This window comes from Oenanthe melanoleuca, chromosome 6 (assembly GCF_029582105.1).
Source record: "Oenanthe melanoleuca isolate GR-GAL-2019-014 chromosome 6, OMel1.0, whole genome shotgun sequence".
In the NCBI taxonomy this organism is placed as follows: Eukaryota; Metazoa; Chordata; class Aves; order Passeriformes; family Muscicapidae; genus Oenanthe; species Oenanthe melanoleuca.
The window spans coordinates 32,175,333-32,201,141 of NC_079340.1; the positions used below are offsets into that span (position 1 = coordinate 32,175,333).

General features: G+C 42.5%; 1 protein-coding gene across 1 annotated transcript in view; it reads right to left on the bottom strand.

The window, feature by feature from the left end:
• Window positions 1-25,809, bottom strand: part of ADAM12 (ADAM metallopeptidase domain 12) — a 168,248-nt gene that overhangs the window by 30,263 nt on the left and 112,176 nt on the right. The window contains exons 8-11 of the mRNA XM_056495215.1: window positions 24,926-24,997; window positions 23,187-23,356; window positions 21,636-21,720; window positions 16,771-16,919 (exon numbers count right to left, since the gene is read on the bottom strand). Coding sequence (XP_056351190.1) covers window positions 16,771-16,919; window positions 21,636-21,720; window positions 23,187-23,356; window positions 24,926-24,997 — 476 coding nt within the window. The remainder of the gene's footprint in view (window positions 1-16,770; window positions 16,920-21,635; window positions 21,721-23,186; window positions 23,357-24,925; window positions 24,998-25,809) is intronic.

Here is a 25,809-nt window from a genome sequence, read left to right on the forward strand (position 1 = left end):
CCAGGCTGTTAGCTGGGCCCCAAGGGAGGACAGGGAAGGTACTGGGAGTAATGGAACAGAAAATAAAGGCTCTTGGAAAACTACTGACCATTTTATATTGAGCAATTGGAGATGTTCTTAACAGGACACCACAAACTTCTGTCCTACCTCAGTGTGACTGGGAAAAAAACTCACAAAATTCTGTGTATGTGACTGTGAACAAGTAGATGGGTGCACATTCCTGCCAAACAGCAGGAAAAAACAAAGAAATCCAGATACACTTGACTGATAAATCCTGATGAGAGCTTGATCAAACACAGTCCTCATATCAAAGTGTGAATAAATGAATACTGCACCATCCAGGCAAGATCCTGCTCTTCAGTGGCACAGGTTTTCTTTGATATCCATTGGGGTGAGACAAGGAGACACACAGCTCACAGGGAATGAAATCCATTCAGGAACAGGTTTTCTTTGATATCCACTGGGCTGAGACAAGGAGACACACAGCTCACAGGGAATGAAATCCATTCAGGAACAGGTTTTCTTTGATACCCACTGGGCTGAGACAAGGAGACACACAGCTCACAGGGAATGCAATCCATTCAGGAACACAATTAATGCAATTTCCATGTGACACTCTCAGCCACACACAGATCATGAGAACAGCTCACCAGTTCTGTGATGTCAACCTGCTAATTGAACATTGCCAATGTTTTAGGGCTGTTCCTTGGCATCCCTGCATTCCCAGGACCATTTGCATGGATGAGAGGTGTGTCTGTCCATCAGCAGCAGTCCTCTCTCTGTGCCAGAGGTGAAACTGTGTCATTGCTGATGAATGAGCTTTATGTTTTCCCCCCAAAAGGAACTTCAAGCTGTTTCCTATTTTGAACTCAGAGATCCATTCATCTTCTGGCTTTTCCTGCTCCTGACACTGATTTCCTCAGCTGACATCAGTACAGCACATGGCACATGATGACATTTCCTGAAATGCTTCTTCTTTACCAGCTAATCCCCAAATAAAGCAATAAAAACCCAGAAATAAACACAGCTGGTGGAAACAGAAACTTCAGGGCAACCACACCATGCAAGAGAAGATCCCACATCTATTGGTGCCAACTGGTATTTCACTGGGAACTTGATTGATCTTTAATGTGATATTCTGATACACAACCAGTCTTCACTTTTTGACCAATAAAGTTCCATGCAACAGCCACAACACTTGGTTGTTGTGACTTTAGGCTGTATTTTGTCTGCCTCTGCAATTTTAAAGCTGTTTCATCAGAAGAACGAAGTCCCTGGCAGATGGGATGGGAAGAAGTCACAAGTATCAGATGTCAGGGGTGCTCAAATCAACGTCTGGAGCTTGTAAAAAATGACAAAGGAATGGTGGTGTGAGAGGAATTAATCCTCTGAACAAATACAGGAGCTTCCTGTAAAGAGGCTTCTGATCTCACCTGCAAGGAGCTGCCTTAGGGTGGCAGAAGGGATTGGGGTCTCCACAGTAAAGTCAGTCCTTGATCTGTCTCCAAGATTTCAGTGATATCTAAACAGGGATGTTTGTGCTTCCTGTGGTAGCTCAGACACTTATTCTTTTGGAAAACCAGCTCATAAATGCCATGAGAGAACCTTCCAGAGCTAAAAAAATTCATCAGCAGTCTTTAAACTCCATTCATCTTCACTCCAGACATTTTCTGTTACAGATCCTTATTTTTTTATTTTTTTTACAGTTGGAAAGAGAAAGGAAACTTTAGTCCAGCCTAACTCTTATTCTAAAACGCTGTGTCCCATACATTTTTTACACTGTCTGAATCTGTAGATTTAATACACAATGGATCATTTTGTCAAACTGCTCTGGCTGTGAGTACAACTCTACAGAACTCAAATTATTCCCAGCACTGCCATCAGTCTCCTCAGGCTTTACAGCAAGGAAAAATATTTCAGTCTTTCTACCCCTCTTGAATCCACAGCATTCCTTGGTGTCTCCTTGCTGCTTAAAGGATGTGTTTAATCCCCAGCAACAAATATCCCAGTTTCCAGCAAAAACAGCTTTGCCTGCTCCTGCAAATAAGACCTTCAGAGTCATCAGAGGATCCCTGGTAATCAATTCCTTGGGAAGCAGAGCCTGGGCTTGTCCCATCCATTTACATTTCAAGCACTCCAGCCCTCCAAATGCCAGGTTCCTTTAGGCACTTCTGCATTCAGCCTGTATTAGATGGCTCCTTCCATTAACTAAGTGAAGTGGCATCAGCATTCTGTCAAGTCCCATTTAACAGGAGAGGATTCTTTGTACCAGCACCTCCATGCCCAGCACAGGCTTTTCTTTCTTTTCTTTTCTTTTTTTTTTTTTTTGCATGAAATATAAAAACTCATCTCCGTCATCTCCATTTCAGAGGAATTCCCCTTCCTCAGGAGCTGAATGCCAGGAGAGCACAAGCACAGGAACTGAGCCACTGCCCCAGAAAACTGCAGGCAGAGGAGATGAGAGAGGCAGAGCATCGGGCAGAGCTCAGGGCTGCTGGTCCGTGCAGGGTCAGAGCAGAGCAGCTGCACCAGCCCTGCTGCCACTGCTCGGGCTCTGGGATGTCCCACTCTGTCCTCCCATCTGGAATGGGGCACTGCTTGAGCTGCAGGAGCCCCAAACCCTGCAGCAGCGCCCAGGAAAGGTGGAACTCCCCTGGTTCCTCCAAACCCTGACTGCCCGCATCTCAGAACTCAGATCCACCTGCCTGAGCTCCTCCTGCATCAAACACCACAGGTCTGTCTGTGTCCCCACAAGCAGCACAAGGGGTAACACAATGAATCTGGGAGATCTCTGTCCATTGCACAGGGGATAAACCACAGGCTCACCATATCTTGAAAACATTTTGATTATTATGATTATCACTATCCAATCTCACTTTTTATTTCTTATTCACGAGCAGCAGGATTTTTCTAAAGGAACTGTGCTGTTCTGTCAAATGTTGGTGTACACACACACACAATATGTATATACACATCTATTTATAGGGTTCATTTCTTCCAGTTCACATCACAGCCTGATTATTCAGCATTATGGCAATGTTTATACAGAGCCTTTTACCAAAAGACCCTGAAGTGTTTTACAATTATTCACCCAATTAAAATGCACAAGAGCCCCAAAGAGCTCTGTTAAGTACCACCAGACCTCCCTCCCTGAGGTAATATGATAATTGGAGATTATATTAATTTTAAAAGGGACACTTTTATTTTTTTTTTTTCTTGGAGCATGCTTATGGAAACAACTGTTGGCTAGCTAATTTCCAAAGGAGCAGAAAAACTTGGACTGAACTTTGCTCAGAATTCCTGAAAACCCAAACCTGAGGGGCCATATCTGGAAATAGCTCTGGCACCAGCTGTGCTTTTTAGGAGCATGAAGGTGCTCAAAGACAAGAGGAGTGCTGAGTCAGAAGTTTCCCTACTCCAACACCCGAATTTCCAACACCTTGTCTGAACTGACCAGCACAGTGACTTTGTGTCTGTCTCGAGCCAAGGACCCTTTGAGATTCAAAAATATAAATATTTACTCTCCTTAATCTCCAAAATTCTTGATTTTTGCCTCACACCTGGAGGGGATGAGCAATGCAGACCCTTTTACTGGAGTATGGAGATGTGAGTTTGAGCTCCTCCTTGTTCAGATCTAGAGAATGCCTGACACAGAAATATGTGAGTTTTCTGAGTTTTACACAAAAACATAAAAAAGGGTGGGGAGGATTAAATTAAAGAATAGGGATAGGGTTGTTTTTGTTAATACAGGCGTAACTAATTTTTCCACTAAAAAAATGGCGGCACTAGAGAAAGTAACCCAAGAATGAACCTCTAGAAGGCAGAAACTCAAGCAGCATGAATGTTTCTAGACCCAGGGAGGTGCTGATTTCAAGGAACTGTGACAATTTTCCAGCCTCCTCTAACTCCTGATCTAATTGACGTAATTCTTTTGCACCCAAAAACATCCCCCTTGGTTTTAACCTTCTCGACATTATTACTGCTCTCCAGCTTTTGAAAACAACTTTTCATGGGCTCCTAAGAGAGATGAGCCTACCAGAATGAAAGTGAATTTGCTATGAGATGACATTTTTGACACTCCAGCTCTTCTGTACAGCAGGTATGTTAATGAATTAGTAAGCATAAAGAACTTCACAGAATTAGGTGTCAAGCAGGAGATAAAATCCAGTTTTCTTTGATATTGAAATAGGTGTTCAAATACTACAGATCCCTTCATGTATCAAGTTCTGTCACTACATGTTATTTCCTACACCTCACATTTTAGTAGCAATTGTTTAAAATTAGACAAGTGCCATAACGTGGAAGGACTTTTTAATCTATTAATTAGACAAGTGCCATAATATGGGAGAACTTTTTAATCCATTATTTAAACAATGTCTTAATTTGTAAGTACTTTTGAGGGAGAGAGGCACAATGCAAGTTTTTGACTCCACCAGCACAAAAAATGGGGAGCTTAAAGGTACCTGCAGATGGTTTGACACCTAAAGCTTTTGCAAACAGCAAATTGGGAAATTTAGGAGGAGGGGAGAAGCTGGAGGAGCCTTTGGGCTCCTGGAAGCAGCACATGACAGCCCAAGACATCAGTCCCAGAGCTGATGGGGAACATCTTTTTCAGGAAGGATTTAGCTCAAAATGTAGAGTGGTTTTATCTACAGATAAAGTATTTAAATGGGAAGTTTGCTTCAAAAGATAGAGGATGTATGACAACCCATACTTATTTTTCTAGCCTATTTTTCACTCCCCTGCTCCTCTTTTGGAGTTTTAATCCCCAGAGCATCAATAAAGTAGAGCACAGAATTGGGCCATGTAGTTAGAGATGACATCAAAGCTCTTCTGTCTGAGCTCATGGTCAGTGACTTCAAAACAAGCCCAGATTTCTCCTACAGCTTTGCCACATTCACTACATGGTGGCTTCTAACTCTTCCAATAAATAACTGGGAATATATCCCACTGGTGGTTAATTTAATTGGATGGCTTGTTGTGCTACACTGGAATTTCCAGGTTTATTGGAAGGACAGCCTTTCCAAGTCAATGTTTAAGCTTTGCACACAACTGCCTTAAGCTTGTTTTAATTTTTCCCTGGGGACAGTGCAGATTCCCAGAATGAATTCCAGCAGTCTCCCTTCAGGTGCCCAGGTTGGATTGACAGGGCCCCAGCTGAGCCTTGACTCTCCCATTACATGGGAGGTGAAATTTTAACTACCTGGAATATTCAAAAAGGCAGATTTATAACACTGGATGTGGGACTTCAGGGCAGAAAGCAGTGACAGAAGAAATGCCTGGATGCTTCCCAAGAATCCATTCTGCAAGGGAGCAACACTTAATAGCTTTATACAGTATAGACTGTTGTGGCAGTCACAAAACTGCCAAATAAAACATTATTAGCAGTTACTTTCCCTTTGACAAATAGATGGTCAGAGAAGTATTTTCTTGGAGGAGAGGCCTGTTGTGACTTTCCTTTGTGCTCTGGGGGTGAAGCAATACTAAACCAATTTATCACCCCTGACAGGATCCTGACTCTGTGCTGGAGTTATCTGCATTGCAAAAGCTCCATGGGAATTGAACTCAGACAACTGTTCTTCCTGCTGGAAACCAGACAGCCAAGGCAAGGAGCTATAATCAGTTTGAATTTGCCTCTGGCTCATCTTTTGCTCTGTTTCCTTTTAGACCACTACCTCATTAATAAAAATTTGCTGGATTGCTGAGAGTTCAGGTTTCACAATCTACTGCTTAGAATTTGAGGCTAATCCAATGCTGACTACAGGAAAAGTCAAAAAGCAAAGACAGAGCAGAGGGAGGGATGAAAAGGCTGGGTCAGGTCTGGTCCCAGGCTAAGGAAAAGAGGGATGCAGACACCCTGTGCCTGCCAGCAGCTCCCAGCAGTGAAGGAAAATCTGGAAAAGGAGCACAACCAGAGTGCCCTGAGTTCAAATTTGTCACACAAAACACAACATCCTCAGCATGTGAGGAGCAAATAAAGACAAATGGTCCAAACCATTGCTGAAGATCAGCTTCCTGCTGATTTCTGATTAGGGAAAAGGTGCTTTGGTTAGTTCCCAACATGATTTTACAATCTGCTTTTGTTCCAGGCAGTTACATTCTAATTATCTCCCTTGAAAAACCTTGGAATTGATTTTTTAAAATGGGCCAGGAGCAGACAGGGATTAAAAAAAAATAAAAATCTGATTTTAGGAATCAGATTCACTGAAAGACCTGTCAAAGAGGGCACTGAGGCTCAGGAGATGGATTTGGGTGAGGATGAACCTGGACATCAGGTGAGCAGATCAAATAATACCAAGCTAAGGGAAGTAGACCCCAAAGAGGGCTAAACCCAACCAGGAGAAACCCAGGCTAGGGAGAAGGGATTTAACAGAAAATCCTGAGTTGGAAGGACCCACAGGAATCCTCGAGTCATCTCCTGGCACAGACAAACCCCAGGGACCTGGATGGGGCACATGGAGAAACTGCTCCACTGGGAAGAGCAGGAGCAGAGAATGAAGTGCATGGAAATGCCTCTTGGTGAGATGTGGGTGCTGGAGAAAAGAATCTGAGCCCTGCAAAAAGCTGGGAATAATAAATACCTGGGGGGCAGGCTCATATTGATTTCTCTTAACACCTGTACTACCTGGGCTCTCAATAAATCAGGAATCCAAGACAGGAGGATCTGACTTGCAAGCAGCATGGCTCAATTTTTTGTTCTTTTGGAAGATCCAAAGAAAAGTGAAGAAAAAAAGTCAGTCTGAATTTCCCCAGCATTCCCACCTTCCATTCTTCTGTTATGAGGAAAAAGCTCTTTATCCCATATCACCTAAACCACCTCACATGAGTGGAAATTGAATTCTTCTAAAAATCCTAAATATACAATTACAAAGAATCACTTTTTCTACCTTCCCCTTTCTTTTTCACAGAGCTGGAGCAAAATAAAATTAGCAGCCACATTGTATTTATTTCATTATTTCAAGCCATTAGGACAGGATGAATCCAACCATGATCTATGACATAGGGATCCTTAATGAGCCAATTAAAACTTTTACTCACAGCAATGAAAGGCTTTTAACAAATCTAAAAAACCACCCATATGGATCCTGATGAAATCCTGGCCTTGTTGAAATCCATGGGAGTTTTCCTCCCAGCTCTGGATTTCTCACCTGGTGGTGGCTGGCTGCCAGGAGAGCATCAGGGCTGGAGATGAACACAATTCCCATGCTGTAAGAGACAGACAGAAAGGCTCTCCAGGACACAAAGTTATTTCACCTCTTCATTCTCAGTGCCTTTACTCTAAAATAGGTGATTTCTTATCTTAACCCACCACTGGGGCTGCATTCATTCATTTGCAAAGGCTGAAGTGGAGCCTCCCTGCACTGCTGCCACCAGAACCCCCAGTAAAGTGTGCCCAGCACTTTGTGACTTTTTGACATTAGAAAAGATCAGGAATGACTTTGCAGGAAGGTGTTGCCAGGGTAAAATTTTCAACATTTTGCACATCTGTGCCAGGCACAAAGGGCTCTGTGATTCCCATGACAACTGTGGCAAATGCAGCTGTGGGCACTGGTTAATTACAGGGACTCAGCCCTGCAAGTCCACAGCAATTCCTCCAAGTGCTCCTGGGCACACAACACATCTTCAAAAAGGAGCTTTCATGTGACCTTCAGGATTTGCCCTTTAAGGTATGTTTCCATTTTTTAAGCCAGGAATTTGGAATTCATTAACACCAATTAAAACTGGACACAGGGTGCTTAACTCTCCATGCACTGTGCTGCAGATTTATCCCTGCAGGTTGGAAAGTTCAGAGTTTGTTTTCCTTTTTTTTTCTTTTTTTTTTTTTTTTCTTTTTTTGATGAAACAGAAAGTCAAGATAAAGGGAAATGTCCTGATATGATTTGTTCCCATGGGTCATGGCAATAGCAGCACTGCAGGAGAAAAATGTCCCTCTCACAGCTATATTTCCTATGGATATTACAGCAACAAGACAAAAGGCAGCTGAGCTCTCTCATCCCAGCATCCAGGCCAGGAAAAGTGGATACATCTCATGGCAGAAACCCCTGCCTGTCCTTAAGTATCTGCTATAAATAATCACACCAGGAGTAAAATGTGTTTTCATTTGAGAAGTCACCTCTCTCCTTGTCAGCTTCACTTACAGCAAAGTCATGCTGTCAATCTGTGCCAGTTCTCCTTGAGAATACACCAGCAAAGCCAAATATTTTCCCTTCTAAAGCACATCTACTGAGATGGGAAAGACTAAACTAAATAAAAAGCAATTATCTTTCTTCTTTTTTTCTTTTTGCCCCCTAGTTCTGTGTGCTAATTGCTAACAGTGACCCACTCCTGCAAAGGACTGGGAAAAATTAAATGGATTTCAACCAACGCTACTAATTCTTCAATGCAGATCTTATTTATCACAAAAATTAAATATATCTGCCAGGCATGGAAATTATTAACAAAAAAAGAAGGCCAAATGCACTTCAGACATGGGGCTACTTGGAGGGAAGGGAAAGACTGACATAAATCTCTTCTGTAATCTCGTGGCTGTTTCCTACTAAAGGAAGGACCAGAATGCAATGTGCTAAATTACTGGGGCAGAGAGATATGTTGCTTAAGGTTTTGGGTTGTTTTTTTTTAAATAAAAGGAGTTGCACTGCTGGCACAACAGACCTAGCTCTGTCACAAGTAATTTATGACATCAGTATATCAACTTTATTAAAAAAAGAAAAAGGAAGTCTGTCTTTGTGCCGAGCTCAGCTCAGACTGGTTTGGAAACATAAACAGCTTCAGAGTTTAATTAGAAACTGTTTACATCTGAAAGATAATTTCATTTTCCTCAAATTGTAACAGAGGTAATTCCAGATCGTTCTGCTGACTCCAGAGTTTAATGGCTCTAAGCTGCCAGACTGAAAAATGCAAAGTGAGGTCTGAACAGCTGAAAAGAGACTGAGAGGGGTCAGGGGAGTCTGTGCTAACTACTGATGGTTTGATTATCTAACATTGAACAGCTCTGCAGCTACAAGATGCTGCAAGACATCTCCAAGAAAAAAAAAAGAGAACCACTCAGTAAACTAAAGTGTCCTTTCCCACACTCTGTTTCTGATTTCTTTCCCATTTCACCCCGACCTTTTGTATTTTTTTTTTTTTCTTTTTTTAATCTGGAGAGGTGCTGGTGCTGTTTTCATAGCATACCTGTCTGTGTTCTGGAGCAGTGTGCTGGAAATCTCAGATGTTATTATCTGTAATCAGATGTTATTTGCACATCTGGAGACTCCAGTTCAGCCTTTGAATGATCAAAATGAGGGTGACCTTATGTTCTGCTTCCTTGAGATCATTTTTCAAAAAGGAGAAAAGTGATTGAAACTAATACTTAATGCAACAAATGGCACAAGTGATTAGCACTTTCCCAACGTGTCTTTAAGAGATTTTCACTATGTTTTATTTATTTAACTACATGTTTATACAGTAGTTAAATAAATACTTTTTCTGTGACAGTTCAAAAATCAAACAAAGGCAGATGACAACATAAGAAGAAAACCTTTTAAGACCCAAACAGCTCTCCAGGAGCCCTCAGACACTCTCTAAGATGCAAATATTCACTTGAGCAGTGTAAAATCAGCATTGCTGCCACTGGTCTGCTTTTGATGTGCAGCCCTAAACCTCATTAATGGTAATGAGGGACCCACAGGGATCCACAGACCTTCAGCACCATCAAAGGACAGCTGGGGAGCACTTTAATTATGGGGTGCTGCTCCCCCAGACTCTGCACCAGGGGAAGGAATGAAGGAGCTGCTGAATTTCCTCAGCCTGACCCAGTCCTGCTCATCTGCCCCAGATCCATCAGTGGTGTCCTTGGTTCTGGGGCTGGAAAAGGATTGTTTTGTCTGACTGAGATGTGAGAGCTTGCTAACACTTTATATGGAGTTCAGAGTTACACACTAATGCAGTACAGAGTCTGGAAAATATAAATCTAAAACTTAAGGCATCACCATCACCTGGGTTTTCACATAGCTCCCAAAAATGCTGCTCCAGTTCAGCAGAGGTGGAAGCAAAACTGCAGCACAGGAACAAACCAGGTTGGGCTTTGGGTACACAGGCAAATTTCTCTTCCCAAACCCATGTTTCCATCAGAAATATCAGATGGTTTTGGACAGAGACCCTGCACACAGATACAACTCACACATCTCTGCCTAACACTTAATTAAGGAATATTCACTAATCCAAATTGTGGCACCTCAGTGGCTCTGGGGACATCCCAGATGCATCCTTGGACCCCAGAAATTTGCAGAAGAGGGAGTGTTCTGATGCTGGAATCCTGCACCTGAATGCCAAAGCTTCTGCCAACCCTGCCCTTGCACTGAGCACTCCAGAGAAATCTCCAAATCTGAGCACTGCAGAGATTGAATCAGACCAGGAAAATCAGCAGGACATTCCAGAGTATGGAACAAGCACAAAATGGGAATGAGGGCAGGAAGAGAAAACAAATAAATAGCTATTATAGATGTGTCTGATAATGTATTTGCTACCACAGAGGCTGTCAATAGAGGGGAGCCAATAAAACCAGCTTTTCCTTGCCAGCAGAAATGGGTGTTTATTTCTAAAAAGCACAAAATAAAGTGTGAAGCACCTCTCCTTGGCCACTGAAGCTAACACAGGAAAGCAAAGCAGCAAATGAACCCTTTGAGCTGCCTTTCAAGGATAACTTCTCCCAGATTTCACAGCACAGGAATTGGCCTCTGAAGAGCAAATGTTCCTCAGCTCATCCAGGGATGCCTGGACCACTCTCACAGCAGATCCCTGGCCCAGCCCCTCCCCAGGGAGGCAAACAGGGATGTGCACATTTGCTCTGTCTCCTGTGCCACTCTTGGTGTCACTTTGAGCTCCTCACAGACATCTGCTGCTGCTGCTCAGAAAAAAACCACTCTGTTTCCACTTAAATATTTTATCTCACCTTAATTACTACTGATGTACTCAGTGTTCAGTGCAGAATATCTAATTGCTCCAGGAGGGAATTAAAACCCTAAATAAAGAACTGAGGCTCTTTTTCAGTAGTACCTGGAAGAAGCCCACCTGATGGTCCTTCCCATGGTTAATTTTCCCCCATTTCTCCTCAGCTGTGCTCATTTTGAGTCATTAGTTTAATTTGGGACTGTCACTTAGCTGAGTCTTAGCAGATCACCTTTGCTCTCACTTTCATTCACAAATAAGCAGCTTCTCATTGTCTCCCTGCTTTAATTCTAACAGAAAGGTTTTAATTTTACTTTAAAATTTACTGATAACAGCAGGGTGGAACTGGTTAGAAAAATGTCTTCTCCCAATTACAGCAATAAAGGAACCCATGTTTTTCTATGTATGATTTCTACTCTGTGCTCTTTCTGTGTTCCTAATTGGTCTCCTCCCCCAGACCCTGCCTCCAAAAACTCAATAATTAAAGTGAAATTGTGTACTGAAAGGCAATTACTCAAAATTAGCTGTTCTTTCTTTTTCCTGTGAGGCACCGTTCCATAAAAATCCTCTAAAATAATCATCTATAGCTGAGAGGTTAAATTGATCTCATTTCTCCTTTCTTTTCATTCATGTTCATCACTACACAAAACAGGAATTTCCACCAGCAGTGTCACAGCCCAAGCTCCACTTCCCTGTAACACTTGCAGTCCTATTTATCTGAGTAAATTCAATTTAAAATCTAAGTGAGAGGGAAGCACAGAGTGACTTTAAATTCCAGCTGTGAAAACTGGAAATGGGAACACAAGATCCAAGATAAGAACAGGGTGGGGGAAAGGCAGGCAGAGGGGTTCAATTCATTCTTGACTTTTCCAAAGGAGCATCACACAGAAGGAGCAGGACAAAGGGGAGTTGGTGTGTGGGGAAGGATCCTAAAGAAGCTGCTCCCTCCTTCCTGTGTGTCATCAAGGGATGTAAACCAGAAAACACCTTGGAATTCTTGGAAAAGAGGAAAGCCTACTAGGGACCTGGATTAAAACAAAGTTTCCCAAGAGGTTTCTTTCATTCAGAGATTGTTAAGCAATTTTCAGTAGCCATGCTCTCTCACACATCAGATTCTCCTCTTCTTGAGTATCTACCTCTCCTTACATGTCCTGAAACAATAGTGGTACAGCATTTACATTGTCCTGAGTATTTTAAATGATTTTGCATTTATTTCATCTTTTCTCCATCATGGGCTTTGAGGAGACCCTTCCAGATCAATGTGAGGTGTTCCATCTCATAATGAATGGATGGAGAAAGCAATGGGGCACAGGGCAGTAGGACAGACCTGAGAAAAATCATCATTCCCACATCCAGGTGCAAAGGGGGCTGCAGGGGAACCCCACAAAGCAGCACTTTCCCTATTTTCCACCAGCTTGTGGAAAGGGAGATGGAACAAATGGAGCTGGGATGATCCAGCAAGAAGAAATGAACCTGGGAAGAGAAAACAATTCCACCAGTGAAAGAGGATTTTGTTATTGCAGGAATGGGCCATTCCAAAGGGAAAAAAACAACTGAGGGATCAGCATCTGAATGGTGAAACTGCCCATCCTGGGAGAATTCCTGCTCTCATTAACCTCACCCAGGAAGAGGAAATGGAAAAGCATCAAGGAGCATTCCCTGTGAGAGGGAAGGGAGAACAAATTTCCAGGGTGTTCACCCCCCTGTGTGGATCCCCTGCATGGAGGCTAAAATAGCACAGCACTCAGGACACAGGAAAATGGGTGAGGGGAAGTTCAACCCTTGGGTTTACAGGAGGGGAGAACACTAACTAGCAAAGTTTGGCTTCCCTTAAGGCTGGCAAAAAAAATCTCAAAATATCTGAACTCAATATTTCAACTTCTTAGTGGGAGCTCACCTGGCTTCAAACCCCATGGAGGCCCCTGTGCTCCATTGTGATGAAGAAGGATGTGTAAAAAAGTGCATTTCCAAAATTAGTCAATTAAACAAGAGCTGCTAATTGGCTCTGCAGTGCTAAATTCTGCTCACATTTGTGAGGGTATAAATCCAGCCCAATGCCTTGGGCTGCACCAGAACTCTCTGGCATTTATCTACCTGGCAGGAAGAATATTTTCACTGCTAAGAGGGGACACTTTAGGGAGATATTTGGAAAACAAGTGGAATACTGAAGTGCCCTCACTGGCTCAGCCTGGTCCCTTAGTTTCCAGATGAGATCTCAGTAAAAAGATTCACAGATCTTTCTAATATTCCTTTTTTTTTTCACTTGGAATGGTCCGTGTACAAGACAATTAAAAAAACTAGAGTAATATCATTACAACAGATGCCTAAAGAAGAGGACAATGTGTATTAAATAATCCATACTGATAGGATTAGCATCTATATTTAATATATTTAAGTATTAATATTCCATAGTACTAAATACTACTTTTATCACTAAATATTCCTCATTGAGAGTATTTTTATAGGAACCACCCCTGTTTCTACAGAAGGATTCCTGTGACTTTCATAGCAGATATTTCAATCTCTAAAAGTCCTGTATTGACACAAATTTGTGGAGCTTTGTGATTCATTTCATGTTATAAAAAATACATTTTGCCAAAGTAGTAGGTCTTTAACATTTGTAGCTCACACACAACTGCTGCTCATCTTGCTGGTATCTTTTAAGAATAATAACTACAGGAAGCTGATTAAAGGATAAATCCAACAGAGTTTAAATTCCACCCTGATCCCTGGAGGTTTTTTTCCACCAAGACATAATTTCCAAGACCTCTTCAAAGACTGAAACAGAAGAACTGAAAGAAATTACAATAATTGATTAAATCCCTTTTAAGTCAACAGCCTTAAAACATTCCCTTTTGTGCACGACCACACCAATGACTCCAAAGTTAAATTCACAGAGGCCTTTCTGGTATATCTTAGATATTTCCTATTTTTTGTAGACACCAGGTAAGAACTTCTCTGTGCTTTTTATACTAACTTCAGCTAGATTTTTTTTTATTCCACTCATTAAATCTACCTCAAACCAATTAGAAAAAAACAGTCAGTGCAGTGAGTACACTGAGAGCAGGCAGTCTCTCTAAATGGATGTGGGATGCTCTTAGTTTTGATTTTTTGGCTATTTCTAAGGTGCATTTGAGATAAGGAACTTTCATTTGGCCTTCCCTTAACAGACAAGCACTTCCAGAGAGGAAACTTTTCAGTGTTCCTTCAATACTGGTGCTTGAGGGAATATTGCTATGGGTGAGACACGTTGGCTAATTAAATATTCAAAGTGTTAATTTGAAATTGGTGAGATGCAGCTTGGCTCAAGGCAGGAAGTGTTCTCCAGGAATATTTATCACAGATTGACAGCAGGGTGTTGAGACAAAGCCTGGGGCTATAAACCCAAAGTTAAAGCTTCCATTTCTAAATCAATAACCTGTGCAAACAATCAGCCTGCCCAGGGCTGTGAGGGCCACAGCTCTTCCTCAGGCACAACTGGATGCAGAGTTTGGTGAAAATCCAAGGAGGGAATCACAATGAGGAGCTGACAGCCCCTGCCAAACCTTTGGGGTGCTGGGGTGGGCAGAGCCCTGCACCCACAGAAACCCCAACGGGGGAGCTGAGCTGCTGGGAGCTGTCCCCAGGGGAGGAGGCAGGAATATCCAAGTCCTCATATCCTGGGGAATGGAATATCCAATTCTCTTATCCTGAGCAAGGGAATATCCAATTCCTCATATCCTGAGCAAGGGAATATCCAATTCCTCATTTCTGAGCAATGGAATATCCAACTCCATCCATATCCTGAGGAATGGAATATCCAACTCCATCCATATCCTGAGGAATGGAATATCCAACTCCATCCATATCCTGGGGAATGGAATATCCAACTCCATCCATATCCTGAGGAATGGAATATCCAACTCCATCCGTATCCTGAGGAATGGAATATCCAACTCCATCCATATCCTGAGGAATAGAATATCCAATCCCATCCATATTCTGGGGAATGGAATATCCAATTCCTCATATCCTGAGGGACACTGAGTGGGCACAGCCTGGCTCTGACCTTGCCCTGAGCCAACCCACGCCCAGGGTCTGGAGTGGCACATCCAGCACCAGGACAGGATCAGATCCACTCAAGGACTCCAGCCTGAAGGAGGAATGAGGGAGGAGCTATTTAATGTCCCTCACCTGATGAGTTCAGAAAGTGTCCAGCAATTCCTGTCCTGACAGCATCCCAGTGTTTATTCCCAGGCAGAGCAGGTGGATGCAGAAGCAGTAGCTGAGCTGAGCTGGCAGAAGCTGCAGCTCCTCCTTCAGCCCAGAGCCCAGCCCTGCCTGCCCCTGCTCAGCAGCAGCTCAGCTCAGAGCCCTCTCCCACTCACTGTGCCCACAGTGCACAGAGCCCTGGCCTTGCAGGATGCAGTTCCATGGGGATAGTTACACCTATTGTCTCAACAGAGCTGAGCTATTTTTCTTTTCCAGATGCAGAAGTGCCTCTCATCCTCCTCCACTCTCACAACTCTTTTGTTTGTCTCTCAGCTCGCTGTGCTTGGCCTCTGGCCACAATGCTGATTTCTGCCCTGATGGAGGCTGACAGCTCTGCCTTTGAAGGAATTCCAAGGCTGCTGTTGGGCTGACCAGCAGAAACAGCCCTGCCCAACACTCCCTGGCCTCTCCCAGATTGCTCCCCTTCTTTCCCAGAAACTTGCAGTCCTGGAAAAGGCAGAGGGAGAGCTGATCACAATTCCCAGAAGAAGATCTTAAGCAAGAGATGAACTTTAAGTGCACAGAGTGAACTCTGGAGCTGGAAGGGACACAGAGAACATCCAGAGCATCCTCTTGGCCTAAGGCACATCCAGCCGTACCCACACTGCTGGCAGGTTTTACCCCACTGGTTCTTACTGGATTCCAGTCACAGGCAGCCCAGTCTTACCATCAGAGAGCTTTGGCAAATCTTACTGCAATTTAATCCTTCCAGTCCTAGTCTGAACATGGAGAACTCATTCCTTCCATCCTTCAGTTTGAACAGGAATTTAAAATACATCCCTGCAAGCAGTGACAGCTCACTCTGCCCAGAGTGCCTGAAATTTCAGTGTCTACAGAACCCTCTTGTCCTTGGCACAGTCCTTGGCCATCAGCAGAGCCACCCTGCAGTACTGACAGGGAATCAGGGAATATCCTGAGCTGGGAGGGACCCACCAGGATCATCAGCCCAGCTCCTGGCCCTGCACAAACAGAAGTGACCACTGGTTTTTTCCCCCCACATTTCTGATCTCTTTTCTTGGAAGATTTCCCTCTGCACACAGAACAGCCTTAAATCCCACTGGCCTTGCAGGTTTAATTTTCTTGCATGCTAAAAGTGCTCCACACTTACAACAAAAGTTTGTGCAAAATTCAAAACCTGCTCTGCACAAGACAAAGAGTTTGCAGAGAGTGCATTTCCTGCATTACTGAATTTCCTACCCACTCATCTCAGTCTTGGCTCATTTCCTATTGTGACTGATGCTCAGCTGGCAAGATGAGAGAAGGTGAAATTCTGATTTAACACTTGCAATGCAGTTTGTTTGGCTGTGGATTGGATTTTTAAATAAACAGTTGCTTACAGCATTTTTCTCTCTCACATTTTTAACCTGGAAATAGAAAAGTGCAATAGTACACGTTGTGCTCTGATAACATTTAGCTTTTTCAGCTTGAGGAGGATAACTGCAACAAGATTTGACAGGCTTTGAAAAATCTTTTTTTTTTTTTTCTTTTTTTTTTTTTTTTTTTTTTACCTTTCCTGAGGCACAAAAGGAAAGCACAGATGTCCCATGGTAGCTGGAGCTTGTGCAGCTTGCCAGTCTCACTGGCACTTACCCAGTGGAGGGGTTCATGATGCAGCCCCCCTTATCTGTGGATGCTTTGCAGTTGCAGCCCCTCTCCAGTGTGTCGTGATTCATCCCAAAATTGTGCCCCAGCTCATGAGCCAGCGTCACTGCTGCACCCAGAGGGTTTTCTGAGTGATCCTTAAAAAAAAAAATCCACAGGAGAGCCAGTCAATTCAGCATTTAAACCTCAGTCAAGGCACACAATCCCCCACTAAGGTCCCATTGCCTGTCCTTTGAAATATTTTATATATGTTTTTTTTTAGCAGCTGAAGTGACTCTGCTGTTAAATAAAGTAAATTTTAAATTTATCCATGTATAGGGCAGAGTGGGAATTTCAGGACAGCCTTTCTGGCCACCCAGTTTCCCCATTAGATATTTGAAACCATTGAGCAGCTGTGAACATCTCTTTCTTGAGAAATTAAATTTCTGCAGTTCAAGAAATCCCCCAAACTCCCAAGTCCCAGCAGTGGCAGAGGGAGGTCACCAGACATGGAGTGTTGGAAATGGGAATGATTTATGGGTGAGGATGAGTGTGGTGAGGGAGAAGTGAGAAGATCCTTCATGTTAAATTAAAAATGCAGCAAGAGATTTCACTCAGTCTATTTAATTTGCTCCAGACTGTTTCTTTAATATCAGAATGTCCAAGATTTCACAAACCTTGGTAAGAAAAACCAAGAACATTTAAAAATCTCCATTTTAAAACAAAAGGCCAAACAAGCCAAAATCTTCCATAGGCTCTTACTAACCTATGAATACTCTATATGTTGAAAGGGTCAGTTTGAAATTTTAACATTAATCCATGTTTAAATGCTGATTTTTGGGATAATGATTTCTGGGAAATTCATTGCATGATTTGATTGCAGTCTGCTCATCAGAATGATGTTTTGGCTTAACCACAAGTAAGAGACCTTTCCACACTGATCATTTTCCTTGAGGGGAAAAAAAATCCACTACACTTGTAAGAAAGCTTTCCCTGAAGGCATAAACATGTAATATAAATGCATGATCCACTATTTATCAGTCAGTAAATGGAATTACTGTGTACAGCTGCCTGCTCCAGAAGCATGCATGAATATATTCACTTTAAATAACTCTTCAGCATCATCTAAGCCAAACTCCAGACTAAAAGGAAGTGAAAGGTAAAACTGTCTAAAACATTATCTATGTACTAATGGAAGCTTTAATACATGACTTGGGGTAGATTTAAGAGTTTATTCTTTCATCTGTCTGAGCTAATACTTTTACTAAATCATTTCTCAAACAGCAAACTAAATCAAGAAGAGAATACAGTCATTCTGAGCACACCAAACTGCTCCTTCTGTAATTGGAATCAACTCAAAAGAATTTCTATCTTTTCACAAAATGTCTTTAAAAAAAAAAAAAATCCTGAATTTTAAAATCTTTATATAAAAAACCTTGTGACAGCCAGTTTGTGTGCAGTTTGTCGTGCACAACACCCACATAATGAGATATCTTATCTAGATTCTGGTCTGATACAGACAGATTTATCTTTGTGCACACAGTAATAGATGGAATAGTTAGAGGATTCAGTGTAATTGAACCTGATGTCATAAAAAGAGCACAACCTCTCACTGAAATGGAAAAAAATTGCAGGGCAGAAGATTAAGAAAACAGCTAAATAATTCCATATAATTTACCACTGACTCATTGGATGATGCCTTGAAATTCAGGCTATCTGGTCAAGACAGAACCTCCTCACTGAGCTTCACAGACACACAGCAAATTGAGCTCAGACCTGCCTCATTTTTCCAGTATCTCCTCCACTTACTGAGCAGTGATTATATTCCTCTGAATACTCTGAAGCTGTCAACTAAAACTAAAAACAAGGATTCACACAGTCCACTCCAGAAGCAGAGCAATAGATGATGTGAAATGTAATTTGGGACTTGAACAGGCAAACAATTATTCCAGCCCATGTGGTTCTTATTACTCACTCAGATCCACTTGGAATGCAATTTTATCAGCTCCTAGAGAGGGTTTTTAAAAGGAGGAATGTGATGCCTCAGCAAAAGAAGTTATTTGAAGACAGCATAAATGAAGATTATCAAAACAAACAGTGACATGTTCCATTTGATACTGAGACCCTTTAAGTATCACAAGGACTAAAGAAATGAATAGCAATGTGACTTTGATTTATTCCACCAGGGTCTTTCAAAGTTAACTTGAGCAGCAAAAGTCATTACCAAACACATTTCACAACCACTGAATAAGCAACCATCTACTGTTAAGACATTATAAGCTGTTGCACAAAACATGCAGCTGCTTTCAGCTGAATTCTGCTTCATTCCACTGGGATTTAGATAAATTCCTAATAATTAAATACTGTCACCTACAGCTCTAACAGGCAAATTCCCTGTGTGTGTTCACTCTGTTCATGGAATCACAGAATGTTTGAATTGGAAAGGACCTCAAAAATCACCCAGTCCCACCCCACCTTCCACTGTCCCTGGTGGCTCCAAGCCCTGCCCAGGTTGGCCTTGGGCACTGCCAGGGATCCACAGCTTCTCTGGGCACCTGTGCCAGGGCCTCCTCACCTTCACAGGGAACAATTGCCCCCTAACATCTAATCTAAATCTCTCCTCTGTAAATTTAAAACCATTCTCCCTTGCCCTATCACTATCTGCTCAGACAAAAAGTCACTTTTCTCTTCTCTTCTCTCAGAAATATTTTACTTTTAAATCCATGAATTCAGTGGGCAACCTTTGGAAGCAGAAGAATGAAGACTGAATCACGTCAAAGACTTGCTTTAATGTCAACCTCTCTTTGGTTTTTCTGTGACACTAGAGAAACTTCACAGGAAAATGAGATGATAAAGGTCTTGTTACAGCTTCTCACACTCACATGGCTGCTCTCCCTGCTTTGAGTTCCTCTGAAAATTAATGGGAGACAGGGTGTCACCCACTGAGAGAGCTCAGCCCTATAGAAAAGAGACAGGCAGGCTCCCAGGGAGGCATGACAGAGGGATTTAGATCATAAAGCAGAGCTGACTAACTGCAAAAAGAAGCAGGAAAATCACATCAGACAAGAGCCACTCCAGATTTTGTATTCAAATGTCATTTCTTACGCAGCCTCTCACTGTGTTTTCTTCCAGAACAGGTTTTAGCATGTGGGAGCTTTTGGTGTTGAGTGCTGGGGGAGGGATGGGTAAGAAATTGGCTGAATTATGAGGTTGGCCAAATGTTCATTTGTGCAGTGTTGGGACACCTGAGCCCCTCTCATCTTCCCAAGCTAAGAGTGACTCATTCTTTCATAGAATCACAGAATCCTTTGGGTTGGAAAAGATCTCTAAGATGATAAACTCCTGCCAAGGCCACCAGTGCCCCATGTCCCCAAGTGCCACCTCCACATGGACTTTAAATCTTCCAGGGATGGGGACTCCAATTCTGGGACTCCACTTCTGCCCTGGGCAGCTGTGCCAGGGTACAGAAACCAATATATAAAAATATGTTTTGTCTGTGCCTGAATCAACCTGTGCTAACCCAGGGGATGGTTGGGCAGCTGCACTTTTGGGTTCTGGGGTGAGTGTTTGCTTCATTTGGATTTGGCTCCTTTTTGAGGATTTGCTTAAAGAGGTAGAGAACATTTCTGGTTATTCTGTGCAAATTTTAAGTCAATTTGCACCTCAAAAGTTTAAATTCACTGAGTCTCTGGGTAACATCACGCTCCCCTTCATGCCCAGAATTCATCCACAGACCCTGGGTTTCTCCTGGACATATAAATCTATGAGAACAGCCTAAAGAAATGCTGATTCTTGTTTTCTTGTTACTGGAATGAACTATTAGTAATTATTTCTCTTCAAAATGACAGTTTCCAGAGTGAAGAGAACTGACTTGGCAGTAAATTACACTGTGGAGTGTTTTAAATCTTATGCTAAAAATTAAAAGGACAAAAAAGTCATCATTAAGGGCATCTCTGATTAAGCCAAAGTGACTGCAGGGCTGAGTCAAATGGGTAAAATGGGGCTGTCTGCCTCATCTGTGCCTTTACCAAGATTTGGGGCTGCACTGGGAGACTCCTACAGCTCTTATTCCTTTTTTTTCCTCCTTTTCCTTTTGTACCTCTCCCCCAGGTACCCAGTGAATAATTGTTACAGACAGCAGTTAGAGATTCAGCTTCTCGAGCTACTTTTGTCTTTTCTACAACTTTGACACAACTTTTCCCAAATTCTGTGATTTGATCGTTCTGTTTTAAGCTTCTTCCCTCTGTCTAAGCACAAAACACTGTAAATTTGAAATTAAAAAAAAAATAAAATCAGAAAGAAAATACATCAGAACTCCTTTCAGAAACTGGACAAGATGTCTGTGTGTTCTTGTCTTGCATCTAACAGCAGCAGTAATACCCTGGGAGAGACTCAGGTGGAATAAATGCTGCCATTGTTTGTTCTCCCTGTCTGGCCATGCAATAAAACCACTGCTGCAAAGATGGAAAATAAGGCCTAACACAGGAAACTCTATAAATACAGAATAAAATCAATATAATAAAAGATTCAGGATAGACTGCTGCTGCCTGTAACACAAGTATACCCAAGTGTATAACAAATACATCTTCTGGCTCTCTTCCTTCACAGCACCTCAGCACCTGCTTCAATAACAATTAGAGGCATCAACTCCTTGCAAAGAGGCCCTGCTATATTTTAATGCAATATTTTGGGTTTTTTTGTTTTTTTGGTTTTTTTCACTATGGAAACTATCATTTACAAGCAATCTGAATGGGGATATAAACAAGAGAGATGGAAAATGGGACAGTTGGGGCTGTGGTTCAGGACCCAGGGGGCAGAACTGATATGGTGTCACCCAGCTGGGGCAGTTTGGGTGCTGGGCTGGCCCCACTTACCATGACGACCCCTCCAGACTGCTCTGCTGTGCACATGCTCATGATGGGAGCCATGCCAATGGTTGTCCCCTGGAAGTACACCCCACTGCAGGGAGGAGACACAGAGTCACTGTCAGTGCCAGGACACCTCCCTGCTCCTTCCACTTTTGTGTTTCTGCCAATCCCAAACAAAGATCCTGCTTCTGCTCCTCACATCTGCAGGTCTAAAGCAATGGCAAGCCCAGATGGGCTGTGCTGAACTGAACCACAGTGTCCCAGCTCTTGGATCACCCCAATTGGATCATCCCAATGGCATCATCCCAGCTGGATCACCCCAATTGATTCAACCCAATTGGATCACCCCAACCGGATCACCCTCTCTGCACCATCCCACTCCATCACCCCAAATTGGATCACCCCAATTGGATCACCCCAGATGGATCACCCAAACTGGATCACCCCCATTAGATCACCACAATTGCATCACCCTAATTGCATCACCCCAATTGGATCACCCCCACTGCATCACCCCAAATTGGACCACCACAATTGCATCACCCTAATTGCATCACCCCAATTGGATCACCCTAACTGGATCACCCCAGTTGGATCACCCCACTGCATCACCCTCCTCTGTTTTCACTGCTGCAACAGCACCCTCCTCCCCTTTCTTTGTTTCTGCTGAAGTCAGGAACAGAAGTACAAGCATAAAAATAATGTCTGTAACTCAAAGAAGGGTTATTGTAATGCAGGGGGATGTTTATGTGCTACTTGTGATGATGCACAGCTTTGAATGTAATAATTCCAACCAAAGTGTTATTATACATATAGAGCCATCAAATATCTCAGGAGGGACAGTTTGGAAAGGCTCAATTTATTCTTATTCAGGTAATGTAAGAAGTAAATAACTCCTTTTAATTACTGGGACATCAGGTATGTTTATCTGCTCAGTATAAAGAATAGATCAAAATAATATCTATTCAGGAAAAAGGTGTTTCTCTTACCTTTTTTTTAAGAGTGTTTTACTTGCACAGAACCATAGGCTGGTTGGGGTTGGCAGGGATCTTTATTCAATCACTTTACTCCAAGTAAAAGCAGCATTATGTTTATGGTTGAATTTTTAAATCAGGAATGCAAATGAATTGTCTAAATTAGACAGCACTTTAAAGCATGTTGGGGTCTTTTCATTAGGAAATAGGTTTCATGTTAGGGTCAGAGCAGGGTTGTCTTTTCCAGTGACAGTTTAGACTGAGGCCAGTTTAAACTGGTTGTAGATTCTCTCCTGAGTGTGCAGCAGCTGATACAACCTACAAATTGAGTACAACACGAGCTGTACTCAGGGCAGGCTTTGAGTGCCAGGGCTGGGAAGGAAACTCACCTGGAGCATCTGCTGAAGGGCCCTGCAGTGTTTTGGGTTTGGTGTTTGCAGGGGGGAAAGGCAAACCCTCAGGAACACAGATGCTCCTTCCAACAGCTTAGCAGCTGGGGAAGGACTCAGCACAGCTAGCCTAAAATCCCCCAAATCCCCCAAATCCCCCAAATCCTGGTGGGTACCAAACCCAGGCCAGCCACCTGATCAGCTGTGCATTGTCATGGGCTTTCCGAGGCAGCAGCTTCAGCTTCCTCCAGTCCAGAAACTCATGCAGGCTGGTGAAGGGGTCCTGGGAGATGGAGCACTTATCCATGTCATTCCACACTTCCACTCCCACCAGGGCCACTCGGATATTCAGTGGCCTGTAGAACTGAGGAGAAGAGAAAAGCAGGAAATACGTGACTGAAAAACATTTTGGACCACATTGGATTAGAATTAGAATCAGAATTAGGATTAGAATTAGAATTAGAATCAGGATTAGAATTAGAATTAGAATTAGAATTAGAATTAGGATTAGAATTTCTCAATAAAAGCATAATGAACCTTTCTTGTGGAGGTTAAAACAATTTCTTCTTCAGGGCAAAACACCTGACAGGACTCAGACAAAATTTTCCAAGACTCCCAGAAAACAGTCATAACCCAACTCTATACCCACATGGCATTCAAGGAGATCCAGGATTTCATGTTCCTCCCAGTCCTACCCAACCCTGCAGCTCCCTGCCCGTGTTCTTCAGCTGTGAATGAACCCCTGGCCATGACAATGACCCTCCCTGGACTGCACAGATCCAATTCCAGAGGGACAGGAGGCTCACAATAATAGCTGAAAACGAGCCAGGGTCATCAAGTCTTGCACAGAGCAGATAAAACCAAGTGATTTTATCTATTCCCCCACCAGCAAATGCCAGTTTGCTGCCAGAGGGGAGCCAGAGCAACATTAGCAGGGCCATGACAACAATTCCAGTGTGAGAGTAATGTGAGGAAGGAGTCAAGGATTGATCAAGTCCGGATTTGCCTGACAGGCTGAGGAAAACACCCAGTAGATCTTTGTCTTGTTTCTGTGCATTCCAGTCATTTGCATAACACCAGCATTTGCCAAGCATAAATTAAGCATGAAACAAAAAATATATTACAATATGCAAAATTAATTTTGAGCAGGTAACATAGAAACACCTGTCCTCTGGCAATAAGTCAGCAAGACAATTATGGATGAGGCAGAGGTGTCTTCAGCAGCTTGTTTTTAATCAGGAATGCTTCTCCTTGAGCTACTGCCCTTGAAGTATCTCTTGATAAGTTCTCAGATAAATTAAGACTCTCTCAGTTATAATTTCACTATAATTTAGGACTAGAGTCCTAATATTTTCTGGCCATGCAGCCCAACAGAAATAAACTCTAATTTGTTCAAAAACCACTCTAGAGGACTCTTAGCCTTTATTGTTTACTGTCAAGGAATTATTTCAAGACCAAAGAAATCCAGTCTATTGCTCTCACACAGCCATCAACTCTGCTTCCTTATTTTTAATTCTGCCACCTTCCTTGTTTTGCACATCTTATTAACTGTGTTTTCACAGGTTTTATTTGCCTTACAACTGGGCCTTCTTCCCTTTTTGCTGCAAATGACTTTATTCTCCAAATTTCTCTTAAAAATAATCCTCCTTTTTTTCTATAGGCTGTTCTGTAGGTGTTTATCCCACCCTCTTCCCTGGTGAATAAAATCCTAGCCCTAAATTGGGCTTTTCCTTAGGAATAGATATTTACATTTCATATACAGCAGAGCAGAGCTCACGGCTTTGTGTATCAAAAGGCAAATGAAAGGTTTAAATTTGCTTTTCCTGGTTGGAGAGAAGTTTTGCTCTGAGATATTGGAGTACCAGGAAAGCTGTGGTAAGTTTGGGAAAGTGTGGTAAGGTTGGGAAAAGGGAAACAATCCTCATGTTCTTACCTTATCAACATAGTTTGCAATTTCTATCAGCCTCTGCTTAATTTTCTCCACGTCTTTGCCTTGTCTCTGAAACTTGGAATGGAAAGGATCAATGTACCAGCAGCACAAATGCCACAGTTCCCCCCAGAGCCAGCACATCAGGGATGTTTGGGAGTTAGGGTGCAGCCAAAACCTCCTGCTGGATTCACAGGACCAGAGTCTGCCCCAAAAGAAACAGAGTGTGGGACAGGATCTCCAAGTGCTCCATAGGGGTCTTTTCAGGACTGATGTTTTGGGAAAAGTTCTTCTCTTTGCAAGTCTTGCAAAGAGTGATTGCAATTCCCTAGGTAGCAGTGTTTAATGAGACAAAAAAAACAAAAACAAAAACAAAAACAACAACTTTCCGCCCCAAAAAAAAAAAACAAAAAAAAAACAAAAAAAAACAAAAAACAAAAAAACAACTTAAAAAAAAAAAAACTAAAAAAAAAAAAAAAAAATAAAAAAGGCAGTGAAAGGATTCAAACCAAGGTTTGAACCAGATCTTTGCCATTCAGCTCACTGGAACATTTTCCCAGCCAGTGCTGGGGACTTTGAAGCTCCCTTTGCAAACCTCAGGCAGGCAGCACTGACAGCCCCACTGGGGGCTCAGGGAATAGCAGTGAGGACTTCACTTCTCAAGGAATGAATATTTGCCATGAATATTTGCCTCTTCTCCAGACTGACACACTTATTTCACAGTCAAACTCCTTCTGAAGTATTGCAAGAAATTTTGCCACTGAGTATCCCTATTGTCCTACCTTAATAATTCCTTCCCTTGCTCAGCCCTAATTAGGGAGGATGATTTACCTCAGAAAACCATCACACTGCTGACTGAAGCACCTTATTGGCAGCACCATGGTAACTGA